This window comes from Hemitrygon akajei, chromosome 18, assembly GCF_048418815.1.
Source record: "Hemitrygon akajei chromosome 18, sHemAka1.3, whole genome shotgun sequence".
NCBI classification, from domain to species: domain Eukaryota; kingdom Metazoa; phylum Chordata; class Chondrichthyes; order Myliobatiformes; family Dasyatidae; genus Hemitrygon; species Hemitrygon akajei.
Genome location: NC_133141.1, coordinates 4,728,966 through 4,747,292, shown reverse-complemented (window position 1 = coordinate 4,747,292; position 18,327 = coordinate 4,728,966). Strand labels below are relative to the sequence as shown.

Below are 18,327 nucleotides of genomic sequence, written 5' to 3'. Positions count from 1 at the left end.
TCTCATTGTTGAATTATTAATTTTGGCTGTGGAATATAAATCTTCTAATTTATCCACCAGCCTGAGGAGTGGCAATCCATGACAGCTTTCTCCTGGGTACTATATGACCATTGAGACGCTTAACCTGTCTTCCTGACTTGAATGAACAAACTTTTACACAGACTAGGGACGTAACTAGGACTTTCCTGTTACCATAGATCAGCTATCAAGGATACTTACTTGTGGTATTTACATTTGTCCTACTTCTACAAAATACCTGTGAAGAATGAATATTGATTTTTCCTGTGAATTCTACTTTCTTAGATAGATAGATAGATAGATAGATACTTTATTCATCCCCATGGGGAAATTCAACATTTTTTCCAATGTCCCATACACTTATTGTAGCAAAACTAATTACATACAATACTTAACTCAGTAAAAATATGATATGCATCTAAAATCACCCTCTCAAAAAGCATTAATAATAGCTTTTAAAAAGTTCTTAAGTAGTTTACTTAAATACATTGAGTCCTAACCCCGGCACTTTAACATATCTTACTCCTGGCGGTTGAATTATAAAGCCGAATAGCATTGGGGAGTATTGATCTCTTCATCCTGTCTGAGGAGCATTGCATCGATAGCAACCTGTCGCTGAAACTGCTTCTCTGTCTCTGGATGGTGCTATGTAGAGGATGTTCAGGGTTTTCCATAATTGACCGTAGCCTACTCAGCGCCCTTCGCTCTGCTACCGATGTTATACTCTCCAGTACTTTGCCCACGACAGAGCCCGCCTTCCTTACCAGCTTATTAAGACGTGAGGCGTCCCTCTTCTTAATGCTGCCTCCCCAACACGCCACCACAAAGAAGAGGGCGCTCTCCACAACTGACCTATATAAAGCCCATTTTTAGAGAAAAAAATTGAATTGGAAGTACGCCTGCAAGAAATAAGCTCAAGCTTGCATATGGTGACATTTGATAATAAATTTACTTTGAACTTTCAAGTGGTTTGCGAGTCCTGGAGCCTTATCAGACTTTTTCCCCTGTTGATAGTTAGATAAATTAACTGGGAATGAACTCTGAATTTCCAGATCTTTGTCTGACAAGCCTGACTTGTGCAATCTCTTCCCAGATACTAGTAATGAAGAGATGATGATCACGGTGACAGAACAATCAGTGAAGGAAGTGCTAAAGCCTGACGATGATGACACCTTCAGTAAATTCTATAAGCACACACCAACCCTTATGACATCAACTGTGGTGGAAATTAAAGAGAATTTTGATGACATTTTTGAATCCAGCACACCAAAGTAAGAATTCAGTTGTTTCACTGGAATGATTTTGTTAGAATCTTATAGGAACAGAAGTAGATGTGTTTTGTTTCAAATTAAAAGTAATCAAAGATATAAGTGCATGCTGTAACCTGCTGTCACTTAACTTGAAGCTAATTAGCAAGTATGGCAGGACTAAGACATGATCAAAGATATAGTCTAAAATTGAGAAGGAAAGCAGATGAAGATCATTTGGCATCAAATCAGAAAATTCTGAAAAGACTGAGCAAGTCAGGTAGTATTGCAGAAAGAGAGACTGTTAACATTTCATGTTAAAGTCCCAGCCTTTTCTGATTTATTTCACATTTCCAATGCTTTCAGTGATTTTAATTTTAATTTACAGAATATAATTATGCACCTTGCATGAGTTATAAATGATCAAAGAGTATGATGAGTGTGACTAAGAATCTGACCTGCCGCCTAGAAGTAAATTCGATACTTGGACCAATCAACAGATGGCTTTTGGAAATAGAGTGAGAGAGAAGACTAGATGATTAAATTGCAGTGGGCTGGGTTCGGAGGGTCAGATAGCATTGAAATTCTAAAGTACAGCAAACAAAATTGGTTCTCCTATTAGGACTTTAGCTTTTCATCTGCCCTGGGACCTGGGCTCTTTTAAGACCATAAGATATAGGAGCAGGATTTAGGCCATTTAGCCCATCAAGTCTGCTCCGCCATTTCATCATGGCTGATCCATTTCCCTCTCAGCCCCAATCTCCTGCCTTCTCCCTGTATCCCTTCAAGTCCTAACTAATCAAGAATCTATCAACGTCGACCAATGACTTGGCCTTCACAGCCGCCTGTTCAACGAATTCCAAAGGTTAACCACTCCTGGCTAAAGAGATTCTTTCTCATCTCTGTTCAAAAATGGAATGGACATCCCTCTATTCTAAAGCTGTGTCCCCTGGTCTTAGACTGCCACATCATAGGAAACATCCTAGCAATCCACACAAGATGCTGGGGGAAGAGTATAGTCAGGACTGATGAAGGATCTCAGCCCTAAACGTCGCCTATACTCTTTTCTATAGATGTTGCCTGGCCTGCTGAGTTCCTCCAGCATTTTGTGTGTGCTGCTTGGATTTCCAACATCTGCAGATTTTCTCTTGTTTGTGATAGGAAACATCCTCTCCACATCCACTCTATCAAGGTCTTTTACCATTGGATATATTTCAATGAGGTCATCCCTCATTCTTCTGAATTCTAGCGAGTACAGGCCCAGCACCATCAAATGCTCTTCATGTGACAAGCCTTTCAATCCCAGAATCATTTTTGTGAGCCTCCTTTGAACTCCTTCCAGTGTCAGTTCTGTTTTCCATCCTTTCTTAGACACAGACCCTTTCTTAGGTTGGGTGAGTTTGTGAGAGTGCCTCATCTCCCAATGCTCTAAAGAAGCTTCAGGATAAGAGAGGACTTAGCTTTTAGCAAGTGTCTTTCTTGTTCACTGCCCCGGGGCAGCAATATGAAAGCAAAGCTAGACTCTCATTATAAACCAGTCCTCCAATTGCATCTTAAAGCAGGACTGTAATGAGGATGGGGGAAAAAACAATCACGCTGAAAGAAGTTTAAAATACATTTATTATTAAAGTAGTTGTACATTATACAACCTTGAGATTCATCTCCAAACAGGCAGAAACCCAAAACTAAACCCCATATATATGGAAAAAAAACTGTCTGCACCCAATGTTCAGTGAAATTTTAAAAACACATCATACCCATAAGAAAATAAAAGAATAAAATAGCCCATAAAAAGGACTGTCAAACACCGAATGTGCATTGAAAACAAAGCATGCAGACGGTAGCTGCAAGCAAATAGTGTTTCTGAACTGAAACCCGCAGTTCAGCACAGAGCCCAGTAAACGTTGTGGAGCAGCGATCTTAATTGGCCCGTAGCTCGCCTCAGGCATTGACACCTTGACCTTTTCAACTCTCTGTCTGAACAACGGGAAATCAGTCAATCAAGGAATATCTGTGGAAAGAGAAAGCAGATTACATTTCAGGTCAGACACCCTTCCTGAGAACTGGTGGAAGGGTGTCAGTTTTAAAAGCAGAACTGCGGTTGCTGAAGTGGAAGACAATTGGTTGAACTGGATCAGGATATGGAGAGTGCAGACTGACCATTAGTGAGGGGTTTAATGGAAACCGGATGAACAAGAGACAAGCAGCATAGTGGGAAACAATGAGAGAGCAATTTACATGAAGTTGAAAAATTCACAGTTGACTCTGGATGTTTGCCTTGTGCCCAGGCGGAAGATACTGTGCTGTTCCACTTGTTCATACTTAGCTTTAGTAAGACCGACTGAGGAAAGTGTTCAGTTCAAGGGTGAAGGAGAGGGCAGCTTTTTTACTGAGTTTGTTTGTTTCTCTATCAGTAAAATGCTGAGGCTGTGTCAGACTCGAGGCACAAAATGCAAATGTCCCCTTTGGGTCAGGTCACCTTGCATGGTTAAGGTGGCTTCTCACTGAGAGACATGCTGATCTTTAGCGTTTCTTCCTGTAGACTGATTTCTGAAGTGGCAGAACACAAGCGAGCAGTGAGACCTCTTCGCAGAACACAGTCTTCTCGCAATCCCCTGAGGACGCTGGCCGCCCGAGATGACATCCGTTTGGAGTATACCGAGCAGCGTCTGAATGTGGCCACAGTGGAGGCCAGGAGGATCCGAGCTGAGAAGAGTAAGTCAGAGAGACAACATGTAACAGCAGTATTCTCTGCATAGTTATCCTGCGGGAAGCTTCATCACAGGGGAGATCTCTGTGTCCGTGCCAGATTTTTCATAGTCACAGCTCTCTTCTGCAGACCCATATAGGTTCTCCCTTGTATGCTAACATATCCATTTTGAAAGTTATGATTGACTCTATTTTCACCACCTTTTCAGGTCATGATCTCCAGATTATATTAATTATCTAAATAAAAAATATTTCTTCACATGGCCTCAGTTCTTTGACTACTTTCCTTAAATCCTGTGATTACTAAGATAGTTTTGACTGACTTACTCAATTGAAACCCTTCTAATATTAGAAACCAGTATTAAATCTCCCTTTTGGCCTCCCCCCCCCCCCCCCTTTAAAGAGAACAATTCCGCTTGTCTAAGAGTAGGCTTTTGCAGTACAGGGTCACTGCAAGTAGACCACCTGAGTAAACCAGAGAAAATGACAGCTGGGTATTTTAATTTGTGATAATTAAATAATGGTTGCTCATACGGTGACCATAAACCTAATGGGTAGCACGTTATTATGTTCCAGACTGCACACTCCGTCTTGCCTTTAACACAGTGCAGATGGCGTGTCATCCAATACAGCTTTATTTAACTGTTTCCATAGGAACATGAAGAATTAGAGTAAGGGGTAGACTGTCTGGGCTTCAGAGCTTGCAGGCTCTTGGCTAATCTCCTACCTCAGTGCCACTTTCCCACACTATCCCCATGTCTCCGTATCCCTTCTATGTTGAGAAGAAACTCAGTAGCCGAGCCTCTGCAGCCACTCCAATGATCCACTACCCTATGAGTGAAGAAATTTCTTCTCAACTCAATCTTCTCTGAGGTTACTTTAGGGTCATTTTGTGCCGGTCCAGAAATTTGTTCCTTGCATGCCTGATATAAAATGTAATGTGTCCAGCATGTAAGATATTTATTGTTGTGCCTTAAATTTATTGGTCTTGTGAATTCTTTTGCATACCTCCAGTGGCCAAGCACTCGAACTATGCAGATGTGGCATTGGCAGGGCTATCGAGCATAGAGAACTTCAAAAACGTGAACCTTCGCAACGTGAAGATGACAGAACAGCCATCCAGTAACAGTACACTTCCCTTCAACAAGCGGATGCTGCTGCAAGTTAAGGGTAACTACTGTCCCACTGAGAGCAATGCTTAAAGCTGTGGGAAAGGGTTCAGAGGAGGTTCACGAAAATGATTCTGGGATTGAAAGGCTTATAGAAACATAGAAAACCTACAGCACAATACAGGCCCTTCGGCCCACAAAGATGTGCCGAATATGTCCCTACCTTAGAAATTACTAGGCTTACCTATAGCCCTCTATTTTACTAAGCTCCATGTACCTATCCAAAAGTCTCTTAAAAGACCCTATCATATCCGCCTCCACCACTGTTGCTGGCAGCCCATTCCACGCACTCACCACTCTCTGCGTAAAAAACTTACCCCTGACATCTCCTCTGTACCTACTCCCCAGCACCTGTGTCCTCTTGTGACAATCATTTCAGCCCTGGGGAAAAGCCTCTGACTATCCACACGATCAATGCCTCTCATCACCTTGTACACCTCTATCAGGTCACCTCTCATCCTCCTTCATTCCAAGGAGGAAAGGCCGCGTTCGCTCAACCTATTCTCATAAGGCATGCTCCCCAATCCAGGCAACATCCTTGTAAATCTCCTCTGCACCCTTTCCACATCCTTCCTGTAGTGAGGTAGTGAGCCAACAAGTCAGCTGCAGCGAGGTGACAAAGAGCAGACTTCTCTTAAACTGTACAACGATGATGTGACCTGCCACTTTACACATGACCGCTCTGTCTGATTTACGCCACTGCTGGCAACAAACAACGGTTGTGATTTGGTGCAGGACCATGGTTAACTCTGCCATTTCACAGGTCGCAGACATGTCCAGGTTCGGTTGGTGGAGCCCACAGCTAGCTCACTCAACAGTGGGGACTGTTTCCTCTTGATAACTGCACAACACTGTTTCCTTTGGATCGGGGAATTCGCTAACGTGATTGAGCGCTCCAAGGTATGCCTGCTTAATCTGACTCCTTAATTAGAATTCAATTTAATGCTTGTGCACACTGTTTGGCTCATGTCTGAAGTTTTCCTTGGGCAAGTCTACTGAGGTCCCATGTTCTGTAGATTAGGCACATATTCCTTTTGGATGGAAAGAGCAGGCTTGATGAAATAATTGCTTAAAATGAACAGGCTAGATATAGGAAAACTATTGTACTTGGTGAGGGAGACCAGAACAACCCAACACACACCTCACACTAGAACTATCCACCCCAGGTGAAGTTAGGAAAAAGCTTTCCAGAAAGAAATGGAGATGTGGAATCAAGTTGTAACAAAGCTATGTAGTGGAGTCAATTTCAAATCATGGATCAGCATTCGTGGGAAAAAGGTTTACTGGGTAGTAAGGACAGCAGTGACATTGCTCTGCTGGTACCAAAGGGCCTCATCTGTGTTGTAATCAATAAGAACAGGAGAACAGACCCTAGAGATTTAATTACCTTCTTTTCCATGAGGAGAAATTCACCCTGTCACTCTAAATCTAATGAATGGTCTAAAGGACTACCCAGGATTATGAAGGTAATTAGTACATCATGTAGAACTGTTGACATTCAATTGATTCAAGATTCAATTTTATTTTTCATGTGTACATCAAAACATACAGTGAAATACTTTTGCATTAACAACCAAAGCACCCAAGGGTGTTCTGGGGCAGCCCGCAGGTGTTAACACCATTCCAGTGCCAAATATGACCATGAAGATGCTGGATTTGACAGTTATGGACAGTAGTCATGCCATCTAGCCTCCTGATTCCTGTATTTCTATATCACTCTTTGTGTTTCAGGAATGTGTTAAAGCACTAAAGTCCTTTAAAAACATAAGAAATAGAAGCAACCAGAGCCTCTCAGACCTGTGTCACCAGTTAATAAGGTCATGACTGATTCCTATCTTTACCCGATGTCCTACTAGTGTTCATTTCTGCCATTGACCAACGGCTACTCAGAGTTGACTATACTCGATGACAGAAGACTTTCACAGACATTGCAACCAGCAGATCTCCAGCTGTGGGTTCATGAGGAGTAGGAGGAATATAAAGAGTACATTATGAACAGCAATTGATGGGAAAAATGTTGCAGGTAGTGTGGACTTTGCAGGAGGATTGCATCATACAATAAATTTGCAATGATTGCCTTGGTGTCAGTCACACCTTACACGTCATTATTATCCGGAAATTTCTGTTGACCTTGGTGACAGCCCAACACTTTAGAGTGTATTGCCCAGTGAATATGGTGGTATTGAAACTTTACCATTAACATCCAGAAGCATGTACCAAATACTGAGACTACTGACCAGACCTTTAGATGTAGAGATTCCTATCTACTGTGTCTGTGATTAATTTGATTTGTCAGACAAGTAAACAGAAGTTTGTTGACTTCCTTTAGGCATCGGAGCTGGCCAATTTCATCCAGGCAAAACGAGAACTGGGGTGCCGGGCAGTAAGTGTCACCACTATCGAAGAGAGCATTAACAGTCAAGGCAAAAGGGCCAAGGAGTTCTGGGATCTTCTTGGTGGCCAGATGGAATATCAAGGTAAGAACCTTAAAAATACAGCCAATGTCATTGCTCAGTAGGTCACATACTCTGTCACCAAGAACTTACTCCAATCTCCTTCCTATATGCTGACTCATCACCACCTTTGATTCGGCCAGTGACAGTGCAAACTTAAGTATGGCACTGGAGCTGTGCTTAGACTCAGTCATAAGGATAGAGCAAGTAAAGCACACACAACTTTTGGAATTCTCTATCCCAAAAAGTTGTGGAGACAAAGTCATTGTATCAGTTCAATGTTATGTCTCTTTTGGGCCACGTGGGTGGTCAAATGTTACAGAAAGCTGGCAGCAGAGTGGAGAGAGGCCAGCAAGGCATGGCTTAATCCTTACGTTCTAACGTTCCCATTTCTAATGTTCTCTCCATCTATTCGGTCTCTGACTCATTTCCAAACTTTTGGAGACTTTTTCACTCTATTAGTCATGAAAAGTCTCTCCCATCTCCCTCTCACTCGATGCTTTTCCTAAACTCCCACATTTCCTCACTTTCCTTGGCATTCTCCCTCTCTCTCACTCACAGATGTTAATTAGTAATTCTTTTATTGTTGTCACGTTCATTGAGATGTAGTGAAGAGTGTTCAACTGGGCAGAGATGCCCTGAGCTCTGAGAGTGACTGGTCTCAAACCAGATGGACACATCTTGCCGTCCTTGTACTGTTTTCTCTGCTGTTGTGTCTGCAGGTGCTGGGGGCCCTGAGGAGGATGAGATGTATGAATCTGCCATCACAGAAACAAACCATATATATCGCCTGGTTGAGGAGAAGCTTGTCCCAGTGACTGAATCATGGGGAAAGATGCCTCGCTGCTCCATGCTGAATTCAAAGGAGGTAGAAGTGCAATACATTTGTATTTTTGATATATGAGTCATGTTCCTGATAAGGAGCAAACATGAGGAAATCTGCAGATGCTGGAAATTCAAACAACACACACACAAAATGCTGGTGGAACACAGCAGGCCAGGCAGTATCTATAAGGAGAAGCACTGCCGACGTTTCGGGCCGAGACCCTTCGTCAGGACTAACTGAAAGGAAAGATAGTAAGAGATTTGAAAGTAGTGGGGGGAGGGGGAAATGCGAAATGATAGGAGAAGACCGGAGGGGGTGGGATGAAGCTAAGAGCTGGAAAGGTGATTGGCAAAAGTGATACAGAGCTGGAGAAGGGAAAGGATCATGGGACGGGAGGCCTCAGGAGAAAGAAAGGTGGGGGGGGAGCACCAGAGGGAGATGGAGAACAGGCAAACAACTAAATATGTCAGGGATGGGGTAAGGAGGGGAGGAGGGGCATTAACGGAAGTTAGAGAAGTCAATGTTCATGCCATCAGGTTGGAGGCTACCCAGCCGGTATATAAGGTGTTGTTCCTCCAACCTGAGTGTGGCTTCATCTTGACAGTGGAGGAGGCCATGGATAGACATATCAGAATGGGAATGGGACGTGGAATTAAAATGTGTGGCCACTGGGAGATCCTGCTTTCTCTGGCGGACCGAGCATAGGTGTTCAGCGAAACGGTCTCCCAGTCTGCGTCGGGTCTCACCAATATATAAAAGGCCACACCAGGAGCACCGGACGCAGTATACCACACCAGCCGACTCACAGGTGAAGTGTCGCCTCACCTGGAAGGACTGTCTGGGGCCCCGAATGGTGGTGAGGGAGGAAGTGTAAGGGCAGGTGTAGCACTTGTTCCACTTACAAGGATAAGTGCCAGGAGGGAGATCAGTGGGAAGGGATGGGGGGGGACGAGTGGACAAGCGTAGGGAGCGATCCCTGCGGAAAGCAGAAAGAAGGGGGGAGGGAAAGATGTGCTTGGTAGTGGGATACAAGGATACTTCCTCCCTCACCACCATTCAGGGTCTTCTCCTATCATTTCGCAATTCCCCCTCCCCCCACTACTTTCAAATCTCTTACTATCTTTCCTTTCAGTTCGTCCTGACGAAGGGTCTCGGCCCGAAATGTCGACAGTGCTTCTCCTCACAGATGCTGCCTGGCCTGCTGTGTTCCACCAGCATTTTGTGTGTGTTGTTCCTGATAAGGAGAGGCTTTTCTCTTTGGAGTGATGGAGGACGTGAGGTGATTAGATAGAGGAGTATAAAATGAGAGGCATAGATACAGAGGACTTTTTCCAGAGTGGCAATGGCTAATACCAGAGGGCATTCTTTTTGGTGATTGGAGGAAAGTTTGGGGCGGGGGGAATGTCAGAGGTAGGGTTTTTTACACAGAGTGGTGGGTGCATGGAATACACTGTCAGGGTTGATGATTGAGGCAGATACTGTACATTAGGGAAATCTAAAAGATCCTTAGATAGGTACATGGATGAAAGGAAAATGGTGGGCTCTGTGGGAGGGTGGTATCTGGTAATATGACATATAAAGTACTCACCTGCTATCTCCCTGGGGGGGTCTGGTTCTGATGTGTGTGTGTGTGTGTGTGTGTGTGTGTGTGTGTGTGTGTGTGTGTGTGTGTGTGTGTGTGTGTGTGTGTGTGTGTGTGTGTGTGTGTGTGTGTGTGTGTGTGTGAAAAAGTGACAATTCCAAACCCACTCAGGTTGAATTAAAGTTGCCCACCAGCCATTGTTTTGTGTTTGGATTGAGAGGCAGGGCACTTTGTTGTTGAGCTGTTTTCCCTTCTGTTTCCAGGTGCTGGTTTTTGATTTTGGCAGTGAGCTGTACATTTGGCATGGCAAAGAGGTGACACTGGCACAGCGAAAGACAGCACTCCACTTGGGCAAGCAGCTGTTGAATGGTTCATATGACTACAGTAGCTATGCCATAAACCCTCTGGACCCTGGAGCAACAAAGAACATCAACCAGCAGTGAGTTGAGTTTACACCAGTACCTTTACTCAACTGTGTCAGTAGAGCTGAACACTGAGGGTGCTGGGGCAACCTGACTGCTCTCCATGTGCCTGTCTGGACAGTGAGTGGTCACAATGTCCGACTTAAACACGAGAAAAGCTGCAGATGCCGGAAATCCGCGCATCACACACAAAATGCTAGAGGAGTTCAACAGGCCAGGCAGCATCCAGGAAAAGAGTATAGTTGGTGCCAAAACATCGACTGTACTCTTTTCCTGGATGCTGCCTGGCCTGCTGAGTTCCTCCAGTGTTTTGAGTGTGTTGCTATGATGTCTAACTGTGGAGTTTCTTGAATCTCAGCATCCACACTCATAGTGTTCAAGCTAGGGTCTCTAGGAGGTGCCAACTGATGGTCAGAAAGAAGTAATTTTGCATCTCCAGCATTGTCAACAAACTGACAATCTTCCTCAGGGATATGAAGGATGATGGCCAGAGGAGATGGAAACATAACTCATTCCTTGCACCAGCACCTTTGTTCACCACCTGTTCTCACCAGTCACACTCACAACCTGCATTCATGTCCTGTGCTCGATACTCACACTCACTGCTCACAATCATCTCCTCCATTCACTGTCTGTGCTGGATAGCAAACTTGCAGCCTGCGGTCACTGCCCATGTATGATAGTCACACATTGCTGACAGTCAATGTTCACCATGGCCATCTCCCTTCAGAGTTTGTGCTTGGTACTCTCACTTACCACTCACACTCGTTGCCTGGGTTCACTCTTGCTGCCTGCCCACGTTGATGCATACCTCCAAAACGCCATTGTCCTCACCACACCTACTTGGTGTGGCTTGTGAAAACTGCGTTAAGAAGCTGCCTCTGTCAATCATGATGTGACATCATCTGATGACAAAGCAAATGGCTTGACTTGGTTGAGTGGATTAAAACTCACACACACTACTGCAGGAAGGAAGGAGACAAATAAAAAATCTAAACAAATTTTCAAAAATCAGACACTGCAGATTTGTGAACCTGAAATAAATAGGCAGAAAATGCTAGAGATACTCGGCAGGGCAGGCAGCATCTATGAGAGGAAAAACAATCAAAGTTTAATGTGGATGACATTTCATCAACTCTGTTCTGAAACATGAACTCTTTTTTGCTCTCCACATATCTTGCATATACACTAAGGAATCCTGAGCTTTTTTGAAATTAAATTAAGTTTTTTAAATTTCTTTGTTTGCTGGGATTTGGATATTAGAATTGCAGCTGTTCAATTCTCATTGCCTTTGAGGAAGTGATATTGAGGCCTGGTCATTCTTGTGGTCTTTCTGGTGAAGTTGCTCCCACAGTGCCAGTGAGTGTTCATGGAGCTCATTCTAACTGGTGGCGTCACCGTCTGGTCTGGAGGAGTCACTGCACAGGATCAGAAAAAGCAGCAGAGAGTTGTAAATTCAGCCAGCCCCATCATGGGCACCAGCCTCCCCAGAGTCAAGGTCATCTTCAAAAGGCAATGCCTCAAAAAGACAGTGTTCATCATTAAGGACCCCCATCACCCAGGACATGCCCTCTCTCATTGTTACCATAAAGGAGGAGGTACAGGAGCCTGAAGACGCACACTCCACATTTCAGGAACAGCTTCTTCCCCTCCACCGTCAGATTTCTGAATGGACAATGAACCCATGAACACTAACTCAGTAATTTTCTCTCCTATCTTTTTGCACTACTTAATTAATTCAAATTTATATATATATTTCTTATTGTAATTTATAGTTTTTATTACATATTGCGATGTACTGCTGCAAAACAACATATTTCACGGCATATGCCAGTCATATTAAACATGATTCTGATTCTGATTAGATAGCAGCAGAAATATTCACGTGATGTTTCCAAATAAGGACGATGGGCAATTTGGAGGAAATCCTGTGGATGGTGGTATTGCCTTTGTCCTTCTTAGTGGAATGGCTACATTTATGGGAGGTGCTATTGGAAAAGCCTAAGTGATTATCTGCAGTGCCCTGATAGTAGTGGATTGGAGATAGTACACATTGCAACCATAGTACAGCGGTGGTGGAGGGAATGGAGGGAATCGATGTTTAGGGTAATTGATGGATGTAGCCAGTCATGTGGGCTGATATGTCCTGAAGGCGATGAGCTTCTGAAAGGTTTTGGAGACACACTTATCCACCAAGTATTCTAGCACATTACTATACTCCTTATTTATGCCTTGTCGATGGTGGGGAGGCTTTTGGGTGTTAGGGCATGAGGCAGTCATCATGGCAATTTACTCTTTGTTTTGCCCCTGTCACCACAGTATTTATGTGGCTGTGCCAGTGGAGTTTCTGGTGACCCACAAGACGTTGTTGATAGAGGGTTCAAGGTCAGTAATACCATTGAACATCAAGGGCAGGTAGCTGAACTTTCTATTGTTCAAGGTGATCATTGTCTAGAACCTTTGCAGCATGAACCACTTACCAGCCTCACTGAATTTTGACTAGGTCTTGCTGCATGCAGCCATGGGCTACTTCATTTGTTGAGGAGTTGAATACGGTTTCATCATCAGTGAGCACGCCCAGTTCAGGGCTTATGATAGAAGGAAGCTCATTGATGCAGTTGCTAAGGATGTGACTAGAACACTACCTTAATAGATCTCCTGCCATGATGTCCTCAGGCGGCGATGATGAACTGACAACTGCAACCATCTTCCTTGTGCAAAGTCCAATCCAACCACTGGGGATTTCCCCCTTGATGCCAAGTAGCTTCAACTTTTACTAGAGCTCTACAGTGACCAACTTGTTCAAGTACCACCTTGATCCAAGGGCAGTTATTCTCACCTCAGCTCTTTAGAATATGTTAGAAGCAAGGTCGTGCCAATATTGGGCACTGAATAGTTTGGTGAATCCTAAAATGGGCATCAGTCAGTAGTTTAGTGGTGAGTAAGTGCTGCTTGATAACACTGTTAATGGCATTTCCATCACTCTGCTGATGGCTGAGAGGTGACTTATTATCTGGATTAGTTTTGTCTTGCCTTTTATTATCAGAGCACATCTGGGCAATTTTCCACATTGTCTAATAGAGGTCTAGTTATAACACTCCTGCACCCACTTAGCTGGAGGTGCTGCAAGTTCTAGAGCACAGGTCCATCCAGAAATGTCTTCCACTTCTACCCAGAGGTGACATAGCTCTTCAATATTACACCATTATGATATCCACTCTCATAGCCTTTGCTCTCAGTTGTTTCTTCAGATCATGTGGTCACTTGGCTGAAGATTTCTGTGATGGATCACCTCTTCAGCATGTCTTGCTGAACATGGTTGTGAGTTCTTCAGCACAGTTGCTGGTCTCTGCCATTGCTGAGAACAGGGTTGTACTCAGGACCTCCTTGGCTATTTAACTGACTACTGTAATCCATATTGAAAACTCCCAAACCTGTGCTATTGACTCTGATGTGTCTTAGCTTTCTTAGTCCTGTTGACCGTACCCATGAAGAAAATGAGGAATGGGTTCCTGCCTGGGGCCCAAATAAGATTTAGCAATAGAGTTAAAGGAATTTTTAAAAGAAAGAAAGGTTTGTATCTAATGTCCTTCAAGCCATTAGGATGTTGCAAAAAAGTCTTATAATCAGTAAATCGCCATTTGAGTTGTGGTCATTATATAAAGTGGTGAAAGAGACCTCACAAGCAACAACACAATACAGGCCCTGTTTGGCACATGTAGATTCCCCACCATAAGCCATGGAGAACTGCTGTAGCACTATGCCCCCTCTCTGAACTGGTGAGGAGACCAACTCCAGATGGACAGGGAACTGCTGACACTGCCAGCTGCAGGTCATTGTGAGGTTAGTGCAAAGTGGTTTTGGAGAAAGGCATAAGCTGACGGGAAAAGGTCATCAATATAGTTGGAATTACCACAGTTTCGGTGAGGAGAGTCTAGGAATGGAGACAAAAGAGATTTCAAAAAACAAAGCTCCAGATTCACAATGGGTCAGGCAGCATCTTTAGAGGGAAATGGACACTTGACGGTTCAGATCAAGATCTTTAATCTGGACTGAAATAATAGAGAAGGGATAGCACAGTATAAAGGGATGAGGAGAAGGGATTTAACAAGAGGTCACAAGAGATTGGTGGGTCTAGGTGAGGAGAGGATTGGTGCAGCATTTCTCATTCTGTCACTGAGGTTAGCTCATTGGAGCTACTGAGAAGATTTTGGGTGGGTGGTTATTTGAGGCAGAGGAAGATCCAGGACTCAAGACAGCTTGGTTAGGATTGGATTCCTTCTGTAAAATTATTTAACTACAGGGCCCTATGCTGTACTGAAACACTCAGCGTTTATTGTATTTACAACTTTATAAAAATAATCAATTCCTCTTCCCTAGACAGGGGCGGCCTGAGTGGGTAATCTTCGGTCGCCTATCAGAGCATAATGAAACAATCTTGTTCAAGGAAAAGTTTCTGGACTGGGCAGATTTGAGAAAACAGAACCAGAGGGAAGTGGAGTCCACAGCCGAGTTAAAGGTACAGTTTGAATTGTTCATGACTACAGGGTGGCGCAAGGAATTTGAGAGGCTCTGAAGTGACTTTTGAAAAGTAATGACCGTAGCAAATGCAATGAGTAAAATCCCTAACCTAACCCTAATGTATACAGCCGTGTGATATACACAGATCATAAGTTGTAACACCAGATAATCTGCTCTTTTGTAAATGAGACATGAACGATAAATATTATTCCAGACTCCAAGGAAATTTTCTTTAGTCTTCTGTAAATGTAACTACTTCTCTGACTATTTGAGAAGGCAAATCTCCCTCCCATCCTTCCCCAGACATGATTCACCATTTAGTAACAACATGGTAACCTCATCTGCATATGCTTGTCAACACGTGGAAACCTTTGTGACACTGGTCATTGTGATGTGAAGGGTTAACTTACTTGCCAGTCAAAAGTCACTGCTGCCGTTCTGGTCGTCGTTTGGCCCGTTTGAATGAAGTAGCAGCTCTTTCCCATTGGCTGGCTTTTGCGTCACGACACCAGCTTCCAGTTCTGGGCACCTCAGGAGTAAGAATAGCATAATCAAAGGACTGTCTTTTTCACTAGGAGCTCACTTCATACCAAGGTCACAACCTGTGCTAAAGAACCATTGGGAATGTGTGCTGCCGATAAGGGGCCTCTTGCACACACTTAGATAAGAACTTGTTTGTTGAATATTTAGTTTTGTAGTTGTGTCACTCAGGAAAACTTAATGAAGTACTCGTTGAGTTTGAAGTGTTACTGAATGTTTTAAGTCATAGCTTTTGTACCTGAGAGTGACTTAGTAAGTAGTTGCTTGATTTGGATGCTTGGTAGAATGTTTCACTGGTTGCTTTGTTAATAAATAGTTAAGATGCTCACTCAAAAACAATGTCTTCTGTCCCAATTACCGAATCCATGAATCTGTTTCCCTGTAGCATTCATTGAGAACCTCTCTACCTCCACCTTAAAAATATTCTTAGGCGCTGTTACCACTGCTCTTTGGGGAAGAATGTTCCAGAAATTCAGAATCTTCTGAGAGAAGAAATTATTTGCCTCATCTGTGTCTTTCAGTAAAGGGCAATTATTAATTTTTAAATGATGACCACAATTTCTTAATGTTCTCACTGAAAAAAATATTCACCCTGTCAAACTCCTTAGGGTTATATATGTTTCCATCAAGCTTCCTCTCACTCTTGTAAATTATAGGGTACACCAGCTTAGTCTGTCCATCCTTTCATCCAGGACAGGGTTCCCAGCATTTTTTAAGCCATGAGCCTCTACCATTAACCAGCGGGTTGGTGAACCCCAGATTAGGAACACCTGCTCTAGGGCAACCTGCCTAATCCAGTTATGACTGGTAAATCTTATGTGAACTGCTTGCATTGCATTAACATTCTCCTACAATTCCGATGAGCTCTCACCAACACTGTTATAAAACTGAAGAGTGACCTCCCTAGTTTTGTGTTCAAATTCCCAGCAATAAAATGAAATCCTCTGTTAGCATACCTAAGCACTACAGGGCCAATGTACTAGCCTTTCACTAGTCAGGCACTAGGTCTCCCAGATCCCTCTGCATCTCAGAACTCTATAAAGTCACATCATTTAGATGAAATGTATTTTTATTCCCACATTATACTCCATTTACCTTAATCCTTCTCCATACCCCTTTGAAATCTCCTTGTGTCCTCTTCACAATTTATTTTCCTACTTACGTTAGAGTCACTTGCAAATTTAGCAATTACAACTTCAACCTGTGCTGTATGACTCCATGACTTCATTTTCTGTTTTACTTTCAGACCTGATTGTTGTAGTTCAAAGTACAAATGGGAGTTGAAATCAATGTGTAACGCTACTGTTACGTGCTGTACTAAATGGTCCTTTAATGCCATGTAAATAAGAGCATTGAAGCTTGAAATGTGTGAATTATAAAATACATTTAAAAACATAGTATTTGGAAAAAATTGGCAATGCAAAATTGAATAATAATTGAATTAGGAATCCTAATGTGGCATTTGCTCTTTCCCACTATCTCTGCAATTGTTATTTTTTCTTCTGTTATAACTTTGATTTTGTAAATAGTTTCATAAAATATTTTCATTTATTCAATATGTTTCATAAGCTTAGGATATCCTATAGCATATTAAAGGCAATGAATCTGGTTGAGAGCACTGTCAGAGCATAGTTCTCTCTGGTAAACCAGAATCCTTGAGGTTCACAAGGATGATTCTGGGAATTAAAGGGTTATCAAACAAGGAACATTTGATGGCTCTGGGTCTGTACTCGCTGGAATTTAGAAGGATGAGGGGGGGATCTCATTGAAACCTTTTGAATGTTGAAAGGCCTGGACAGAATAGCTGTGAAAAGGATGTTTCTCGTGGTGGAGGAGTCCAGGACAAGAGGGCACAGCCTCAGGATGGAGGGATGTCCATTTAAAACAGAGATGCGGAGAAATTCCTTTAGCCAGAGGGTGGTGAATTTGTGGAATTTATTACCACAGGCAGCTGTGGAGGCCAGGTTGTTGGGTATATTTAAGGCAGAGCTTGATAGCTTCCTGATTGAACACTGCATCAAAGGTTATGGGGAGAAGGCTGGGGAAGGCAAAAAAAGGATCAGCCATGATTGAATGGTGGAGCAGGCTCGTTGGGCCATATGGTCTAATTCTGCTCCTATGTCTTATGGTCTTCTGGTAAACGAGCGGGTTTACCAGTGTGTGATGCAAATTTGCTGGAACTTCCTCTGCTCTGCTCCAGTGCTGATCTGTTCACTACCCAATGGATGTTACATCCTCCCAGAACTTGTGACTATTTGTATAATTTCCTTTTTTTTTGCTTCGCAGTTGGAGTGCCAGAATGAACTGAAGCCGTACGATGCGAAGCTGCTGATTCCATTCCCGGACGTACCTTGCGGAACAATCCTGGATGGGGTAAATGTGCAGCGTGGATACGGGCTGCTGCAAATGGACGATGAGAGAAGGTCAGAGCTGAAGACCATCGATGTGGTGGTCTGGCATGTTCAGGAGTTTGAACACAGCGAGCTGCCCAGAGAGAGTTATGGCCAGTTCCATGAGGGGGACACTTACGTCATTCAGTGGAAGTACACAGTCAGCAGCCTGGGTAAAGTAATGTTTCTCATTGTACAGATCTGTCCCAGTTAGTGAGCATTCAATAAACGAGTCTTTGGTACAATGGGTTTTATTTGACCTGTCACTTTACAAAGGTTTCATTCACTACAACAGAGGGCAGGGAACACACTTGAAGATATTCAGTGGTCTTCCTGCATTGATTACTGGGAAGGAATCGCAAGTAAACAAGCTACAGGTTCTATAGATGCCCTGACCTATAGACACACCTTCATGTGAACGAGCTCCAATTATCTTATTCAATTCAGAAG

At 43.3% G+C, this 18,327-nt stretch overlaps 1 protein-coding gene across 8 annotated transcripts in view; it reads left to right on the top strand.

Annotated features, from left to right (window-relative positions):
- LOC140741038 (supervillin-like) overlaps window positions 1–18,327 on the top strand; it is a 249,757-nt gene that overhangs the window by 201,387 nt on the left and 30,043 nt on the right. For all 8 annotated transcript variants that reach the window (XM_073070681.1, XM_073070680.1, XM_073070682.1 and 5 more), the window contains 9 exons: window positions 1,112–1,289; window positions 3,808–3,980; window positions 4,989–5,144; window positions 5,907–6,043; window positions 7,473–7,620; window positions 8,319–8,464; window positions 10,268–10,443; window positions 14,807–14,945; window positions 17,774–18,050. In XM_073070681.1, the coding sequence (XP_072926782.1) occupies window positions 1,112–1,289; window positions 3,808–3,980; window positions 4,989–5,144; window positions 5,907–6,043; window positions 7,473–7,620; window positions 8,319–8,464; window positions 10,268–10,443; window positions 14,807–14,945; window positions 17,774–18,050 (1,530 nt within the window). The remainder of the gene's footprint in view (window positions 1–1,111; window positions 1,290–3,807; window positions 3,981–4,988; window positions 5,145–5,906; window positions 6,044–7,472; window positions 7,621–8,318; window positions 8,465–10,267; window positions 10,444–14,806; window positions 14,946–17,773; window positions 18,051–18,327) is intronic.